Source organism: Pantherophis guttatus, chromosome 14 (assembly GCF_059756535.1).
Source record: "Pantherophis guttatus breed Tessera chromosome 14, ASM5975653v1, whole genome shotgun sequence".
In the NCBI taxonomy this organism is placed as follows: Eukaryota; Metazoa; Chordata; class Lepidosauria; order Squamata; family Colubridae; genus Pantherophis; species Pantherophis guttatus.
The window spans coordinates 21,298,162-21,306,469 of record NC_142076.1 but is presented as its reverse complement, the minus strand read 5'-3'; the positions used below and the strand labels follow the sequence as shown (position 1 = coordinate 21,306,469).

Here is an 8,308-nt window from a genome sequence, read left to right as displayed (position 1 = left end):
TTTAAATTCATCGTGACAGGCCTGGAAAGAAGGATGATGAATCTCCTATTATTGGATCAGTCTATTTGCCGCTCAACGTCTCTCTGTAATTGGAGCAACAGCACTTTAAAAGGTTCAGAGGAATGGGGACGTTTCTGGGGGAGAGGAGGAAGAAGACGGCGAGGTGGGGGGGGAGGAGGAGGAGGAGGAGGAGAGCGGCCCTCCTTCCACCACGCAGGGAAATCTATTAGTGATTTGGGGGTCGGGGGCCGCACGGAACGCGGGATGCTGCGAGAGGGTTTGGGAGGTCCCCGTTCTCAGCCTCTGAAGTTCTTCACGGATCTTCTCTGGGCGCGCCCCCCGCCCCCCCCCGCTTTCCTCCTCCGGCTTGGCCCGGGCTGTCCTCTGCGCCCTCCCTCCCCCTCCCTTGGGGGCCGGAGTTCTTATCAAAGAGAGACACCCCCCCGCCGTCCCCTCCCCGGCTTCTCCTTGTCTTGTTGTGACAGTTGTGATATTGTTTATTGAGGGTGGATGTCAGGTATAATTAGCAATCGATATGGAAAACGGTCGGCTTCCCCCCACCCACCCCCCTTCGCCCGCTCAACCCAGCCCCCCCCCTTCGCCCGTCCGGCCCGCCTCTGACGTCAGCCCCGATGCCTGCTTCTTATTGGTCCCAAATTCCCCGGGCCTGAGCCTAATGATGGGGAGGCCTGCCGGTGCTAAAGTTAAAACGCCCGGGCGGGCCGCCTTGCGCCACCGCCTCGCCGCCGCCACCCCCGCGCTCCTCCGGCGGCGGTGGCGGCAGCAGCTGCGCTGAGCGCCCGCGGGCCCCGCTCCAGCATGGACAGCCGCCTCCTCGAGCACCCCCATGCCCAGTTCGGCGGCATGGTGGGCTTCCCCTACCCCATCGGACCCCCCCACGTCTACGAGCTGGCCGGCCACCAGCTCCAGGCCGCCGCCGCCGCCGCCGCCGCCGCCTCGGTCCCCTTCTCCATCGACGGATTACTCAACGGCTCCTGCGCCGCCGCTGCCGCCGCCGCCGCCGCCGCCTCGGTAGTCAACCCCAACCCGCTGCTCCCCTCCGGTTGCGGCGTCAACGGGGATGCTCAGCCCTTCAAGCTGACCGGTGAGTGGCCGCCGCCCGCTTTCGCCTCCCTGCCTGCCTGCCAAGCCAGCGGCCTAGGTCGAAGCCAGGGGGGAGGGCTCCTCCGAGGGTTGAGGGGGGGGGGGAACAGGCGTTGCAGCCTGGGGAGGAGGAAGAGGATGGAGGAAATGCGGTGGGGGGGGTGTTTGAAGTTGACAGCTGCTTTTGAGGAGGGGGACAGGGGCTACGGTCCACTAACCCGGCATTTCAGCCCTCGGCTTGTCTGAACGGGAGCTGGGCAGGGGGGCTTAGAGAGCGGCCTTTGTTGGCCAGGCTTTGCAGTCCGGCCTCCCACCCCACACGCCCCACGCCCCCCGCGGCCGGCATTCGGGCTTCTTCGAAGCAGAAACGCTCCCTCTGCGAAACCCTGAAAGTTGGGCCGAGCAGGGAAAGGGGTCCTTGGGGAGGGGTCGCGATGGGGTCGGGCGGGGGGGAGAGACAGAGAGGAATAAAGAAGGTCCTATCCACCTGGTCCAGGCAAGATCGCTCCTGCGAGAGTCCCACGGAATCTTCTCCCCTGGAATCTGTTGCGGGGGGGAGGGGGGAAAGAGGCTGGGAGATCTTCCCTGAGCATCTTTGAAGTGTGTCTGGTGGGGTCTGGGGGGGGGGAGTCGTGTGTAACGGTAGGAGATGAGTTTAGGGAGCCTGGCTAACACAATAATGACTTCAAAGGTGGGGAGGCGTTTATTTAGAGACCCACCGCGCAGGAGGAAAGAATAGAGGCTGGGATTTTGGTTCCCACGCGACCCCTCAACCGAGTGCTGGGATCCTGTCGTGGGGGGGGGCGCTCCTCTGTCTAAACAGACAATTGTGGGGGGGGAGGGATGGCGACGAGGCCTTTGGAGGTAGGGCAGCTTTGTAGAGACCCCCGAAAGCCTCTGCGCGAAAAGGCTTTTCCAGAGGAATTATTATGCTTTATTATTATTTAAGATTTAATCTTCAATTCGATTCACAGTCTGGGACCGGTAAAAACTTAACAGTTAAAAATTGTCCTAACCAAATGGACCTAAGAGCTATTAACATTATTATTATTATTGGTTCATCTTCGATTCAGAGTCTGGGATTGGTAAAACATAACAGTTCAAGTCCTAATCCAGGATTTAAGAGCTGTTATGGTAACCTCTGAGTATATAGGCAGTTCTGAGTAAGGTGTTCCCCCCCCTGCAAATTATTATTATTATTATTATTATTATTATTATTATTATTATTATTATTATTATTATTATTATTATTATTATTATTATTATTATTATTATTATTATTATTGTCAGCCAGATGTTCAGACTGGATTTTGCATTTCTGTCCTACCTATCTAGTCCTTTTCCAAGGACCTGGGTTAAGGAGATCTGGATGTTTGATGGTGTTACACATATCACCGCAGAATCCGGCATTTTTGTCCACTTCTGATTAATTATTACTATTCTCTGACAACCGTGCTTGGCGGTGGAGCTATCTGAGGTTCAGGAATCTTAAATCTGGTGGCTTCCCTTCTCCTTTTTCTTTTCCCCAAGCCTGCAGCCCTCCGCAGGAAACAGCCTTTTGATGCCAGACTTCTCCAGATTCCCCGCAAAGTCCATTATTAAACTTTGATTTAAGTAAAGGCGCTTTCTTGAACTTTATACCTGAAAGGGGGGGGAAAGGGCGAGACGACGAGGCACGTGCCAATTTAAACACGCGTCCGAGACCCCCTCCCCAAATAACTGAGCTTTCAAGTGGGAGGGCTACCTCTAAGGAGAGAAAAAAAAACCCAACGCCAGAGCGAAATCCCCTTTAAGGAAGACGGGCGAACCGGCAGCGTCTGCCTGTTTGTTATTCCCCATTAATTCCCATTCTCCCCCCCCCCCTTCCACTTTGAATAATAATCTACTTTTAAACAGCCGCTTTTGTCTCCAAAGAAGGCGCTTTTAGGAGCCAAAAAGCCTTGAGTCGCCCTGGGCGAATAGGCGGCAATATAATTTTTTTCTAAAATAAAATAAATAAAATAAAAGGGGGAAAGAAGTGAAGCGTTTAGATGTGGGGCAGATGAATTCGCATTGGGATTGGAGGGGTGGGGTTTTTTTTTGTTTGTTAAATATATATATATATATACATACATACATACATAGATACATACATATCTGTTTCCCCCATGACTGGACGTTTTGAAAATATTCCTGCGTGGAAACGCTTTTAAGGAGATTCCTAACGACCGGAGGGATGGGGGGGGGATTCAGCTTCGTTTCCTTTAGCTCCCTTTCTGCTTTCCCTCCCCAGACTCGGTGGATCCGGACAAGGAAAGTCCCGGGTGCAAGAGACGAAGGACCCGGACGAATTTTACGGGTTGGCAGCTGGAAGAGTTGGAGAAAGCCTTTAACGAAAGCCATTATCCCGACGTCTTTATGCGGGAAGCCCTCGCCTTGCGCCTGGATCTGGTGGAGTCGCGAGTGCAGGTAAACCGAGCTGCCTCTTGCCCCTTTCCTCGCCGCCCAGGGCTGTGTGGGAAGCCTCGTCCGCCACGTCGCCCGGGACTAAGCAGGCCTGCCTCTCCTCCGTCTTCGCCAACGGCCGCCGAGTCAGGCCCTGGCCGAGGCGGAGAAGCTGCGGTCGCTCCGACGCTTCTCCGGCTCCGAATCCCCTACTCGAGGCCTGCGGATTGACACCGTCCGCGCCTCTTCCTTCAGGGAGGGGGCGAATTTGCAATTCTCGGGGTTATTTTCCCTCTTATTTCCTCCCCCTCTCCAAAAAACACACAAAGCCACTATTTGCACCAAACGAATCGGCTTGAAATCTCTGCAAAAATCCTGATATGATAAACGTAGCATTTTGCATTTGTGAAAGGGGGGGGGGAGGGCGGATGGGATAGAGGGCTGTAAGCATGAAGTGATAAATCCTGGGGTGTTTTTAAATCCACGCTTTTGTTGGGTTCCCCCCTCCCTGTGACTTCATTCCATTCCTCGGCCCTTTCTCTTACTTACGCATCCACCCGCAAACGCATCGCCTCTGCGCTGCTTTTAATACTCCACCCCACTCGAGCTTCAAAGGGACCAATTAATTGGGTTCAAGAACCCAAGGTTTGAATTTGGAAGGCTGGCGGAAGGAGGGGTGGGCTCTCTCAACTTGGCAAAGCCCCTCCAGGATTTCCCCTCCCCGCACAAAGCCAGGAACCGAAGGCCCCTGGCATGAAATTCCAAGCCTAAAATCAGGAAGATACCCCTAACGAGGCGATATCGCCCTCCCTGAAATGCATCTCAGGCGCCCGTTGGAAGACGCGTAAAATAAAATGCAAAAAAGGAAATATTGCCCAATGCTCTGCCTTTTCCCACTAGTAAGGTTCCGATTAATCCAAGCAGGCCTTGTCTAAAAAAAGTGTATTTACAAAATACTTCTGCCCGCCCTCCCTGCCTGCCTCCTTTTGACCTCTTCTGTTTCCAAATCCTTTTATCCAATCTGTTCAAGGGTTTTGACTGAAGTCAAGATCCTTGATTTCCCCTCTAATACGATAATTAGTAATTCTGCCTGACAAGGGCTGGAGGAAGCTAACACCCAGGCAGTTATAAAAAAAAACAAACCCCGAACAACTAGGAATTGCAATCAGCTCCCAGCCCAGCCGATTTTACCTTGGGGACGGCTAAAAATCAGAATCTGAAATAAAACCGGCTATCGAAGAGACCTCTCTCCTTCCCTCGCGCCCCTTTCCTTAAAAACAAACAATAAAATAAATAACGCAACAACGGTCAGAAATTCTCCCGGCGTTTAAATCGAGGTTTGGTTTGGAAAACTGACTATTTAAATGAACGATTTTTAGATTGTTGTTCTTTTTTTTCCCCCGCCCAACGTGCTTATTTAATTTTTTTAAAAAAAGTTTCCTCCGTTGAGGGTTGCAGTGGGAATGAGCGCGGGAAAGACCGAGTAGGAGGGTTGTTTTTATTGTTATTACGATTTAGAAAAAAATGATTTTTTTTAAAAAAACCACACTGAAATTTTTCAGAGGAGACTATTCGGTTGAAGAGCTTATGTCAAATCATGGACGCTCAACCTCCCTTCTGAGATCCCTTTCTCTCTCTCTCTCTCTCTCTCCTCCCAATTTTTTTTCTCTCAGAGATGGCTGGTTACTCCCCGTCCTCCCCCAGCCCCCCCCAGGCTAAAAATCGTGTCATCTCTGCGTTTTCTCTCCCATCTCATTAGGTTTAAAATTGGAATTAAAACAGTGGAAGAGGGCTGCTAAATATGGCAGTTCCTTCGGGACGTTGGCTTTTGGTTTTTCGGAGAGGGGGCGTCAAGCCTTGATCTCCGACGGGGGTCAGAGTTTTTCCTTCCCCAATTTCCCTCTTCCCCTCCCCAAACAAATCCTAGCCAGGAGGAGGAGGCGGCGGCGGCCTTGGAACTGCGGAGAAAACGCCGGGTGGGCTGAATCCCCGCCACCGCCTGGTGAAAACCCAGCGAGAGAAGCGCTCCTACCGAGGAGACCTATTCTCCTCCAAGATTTTCCTCCGCCACGCCTTCCTAAATTTGTGGTTTGTTAGGGGGTCCTCAAACTCTCGGGCCTTTGTGGTGAAGCCCCCCCCCCTTCCCGCTATCCGCTCCGCAAAGGAGAAGGTGGCTGCGCGCGGATTTCTCTTACTATAAAGTTCTCCACTCCTGACTTTTTCCTTCCGCGCAATTTCTGCCTCTCTCCCGCTTGTGGCAGCGGCCTTTCATTATTTTTTTAAAAACTAAGATGTACTCCCCTTCTCCCCCCCACTCCAGCCGTTGCAGAAATCGAGAACACATAGGATCGCGCATCAGGCCCAAATCCTTCCTTTGGGGAATGGGCAAAGAAAGGATGCTGCTGGCCAAAAATGCCAGCAGATTGTTTGCAAGCAGTGGGGGGGGGGGGGTGCGTGGAGAAGCAGAAACTTGGTTTCCTCCCCCCTACCCCCATCCTCCTGAACGGGGAAGAAAAAACCAGGAAAGGGGGGGGGACTTCCGATATTTTGATCTGGATCTCCTGGCTCTCTTCTCTTTTCAACTCCTCGCCTTCCCTCCTCAGCCTTCCGCCAACTTTTCTGGCCTGTGGGGTAGAAGCCCCCGGTCTCTTAAAAAAAACCCCACCAAACCAAGACCCCCTTCCCTTGTTTTCTTCCGAATATCAGTCAAAAGGCGGCGCGCAGACCGCCACGTATACCAAAGACTAATTCTCTGGTTTTCAGTGCCTCGCCCGCATCCCCCATAACCACCGAGCCCCAGGCGCGGAGGGCCCGAGCTGGCTTTCTCCCCCACCCTCTCCCGGCCTCCAGGTGTGGCGGGGGGGGGGAGAGGGAGCCCGGCTGTTAACAGCTTCTCCTTCTCCTCCGGTGTGCAGGTCTGGTTCCAAAACCGTCGGGCCAAGTGGCGCAAGAAAGAAAACACTAAAAAGGGTCCCGGCCGGCCGGCCCACAACTCACACCCCACCACCTGCAGCGGGGAGCCCATGGATCCCGAGGAGATCGCGCGCAAGGAGCTGGAGAAGATGGAGAAGAAGAAGCGCAAGCACGAGAAGAAGCTGCTGAAAGGCCAGGCCCGGGGCCTCCACTCGCCCAGCGGCCTCTCGGTCAACAGCAGCACGCAGAGCTCCGACAGCGACGGCGGGGGAGGCGGGGGAGGCGGCGGCCTCTCCCCGGACCCGCCCGACGGCTGCAAGACGCCCTCGAGTAGCGGCCACCACGCGCCCTTGACCGGCGGTTGTGACCCGGCCGCCGCCTCGGCTTTCTACCCGGGTCGCTGCGCCGCCAAGGACCACCCGGGGGGCCCGTCAGGATCGGAGTGCGCGGGCCCCCCTGCCCTGCCCGGCGGCTACCCCAAACTCAACCCCTTCAGCGTGGAGAGCCTTTTGTCGGACTCCCCGCCGCGGCGGAAAGCGGCGCTGGACTTCTCGCCCGCCCTGGCCCCCTGCGCCCCCGCGGCGCGCACCCTGATCGGCAAGGGCCACTTTCTGCTCTACCCCATCACGCAGCCGCTGGGCTTCATCGTGCCCCAGGCCGCCCTGAAGAGCAACCCGGCCCAGGAGGCGCCCCAGCGAGGCTCCCCGCTCCCCGCCGCCAACCCCAGCCCGGACCCCGCGCCCCCCAAGAGCAGCAGCACGGCCGCCATCTCCACGCCGGGCGACGGCGGCATCTCCCTGCCCAGGAAGGTCCTGGCCTCGCCGCTGGCCGCCCCCTGCCCCTCGGCCGCCTCCCCCGCGCCCTACGGCGTCGACTCGGCTTCCCAGGGGGACGGGAGCAGCGGCCCGTCGGCGGCCCCCAAGTCGCCCCCCAAGGAGGCCGGCCACGCCAAAGGCAATCCGGATTGCCGCACGACGGAGAGAGAGACTGCAACGGAGACCAACTGTTTAGACTGTGAGGAGGTGGATATGGACTAGAAAGGGGGGGGGAGGGGTGCGGGAGGGGCCAGATCAGCATCTTTATCTGCTAGATTCCTTGCGGGCGGGGGTGGGGGTGGGGGCGAATGGATCAATCGAAACTTCTCACATTCCCAAAGTTTTTCCTTCTAGATTCTGTCCATCCCTCGGTTCGCGACCTCTGTTTTTCCATTCTTCTTCTCGCCTCCCTCGCCCCCCCCAAAAAAGAAACTTTCCCAGGTTCTAACTTTGCCCTCTTGAAATCAGGTGACCGATTTTTATTATTTTTAAAAGAGTGAGATTTTTTTAAAACATTTTTTTTTCTTTTATTCTCTTTGGTTTCCTTCCCAAAAGAAGCTCCGAGAGGCGGGAGGGGGGGGGTTTCTTTGCCGGAAGCTGGACTTGACCTGAATGCAAACTGTTTTTTTTTTCAAAAAAAAAAAAAAATCCCCCTCAACCAACCAGACACAACAGCGACTCCTCAAACCTTGTAAATTGCAAAAATGTTTAAAGATATTTATATATGTAAAAAAAAAAAGAGAAAAAATAACACACTTTTTTTTGATAAATAAAAATCTGTTTAAAAATCAAATCTGGCATTTACTTCGTCTTCGCTTAAAAAAAAAAGAAAGAAAAGAAAAATAAAATACCCCCCCCCCTTTTTTTAAGAAACGACAATAACCTCCTGGTTAAAACGGGAGAGGGAGAAGGATAATTTTGGATTGGATTTGAAAGCTTAGCTTCAAAAGGAGTGAGGGGTTTGTTTAAATAAATAAATAAAAACGTGTTTTTTTTAAAAAAAGACCACCTTTTAACGCTTGTTTCTAGCTATGCCCTCCACGGGTTCATTG

The 8,308-nt window shown here is 54.0% G+C and overlaps 1 protein-coding gene across 1 annotated transcript; it reads left to right on the top strand.

The window, feature by feature from the left end:
- Nucleotides 1-700: 700 nt before the first annotated feature.
- On the top strand, nt 701-8,049 carry UNCX (UNC homeobox). Its single transcript, XM_034441561.3, has 3 exons — nt 701-1,105; nt 3,377-3,552; nt 6,444-8,049. The coding sequence occupies exons 1-3, from the start codon at nt 820-822 to the stop codon at nt 7,476-7,478; spliced, it is 1,497 nt and encodes a 498-aa protein (XP_034297452.1). The 5' UTR covers nt 701-819; the 3' UTR covers nt 7,479-8,049.
- The last annotated feature ends 259 nt before the right edge of the window (nt 8,050-8,308 follow it).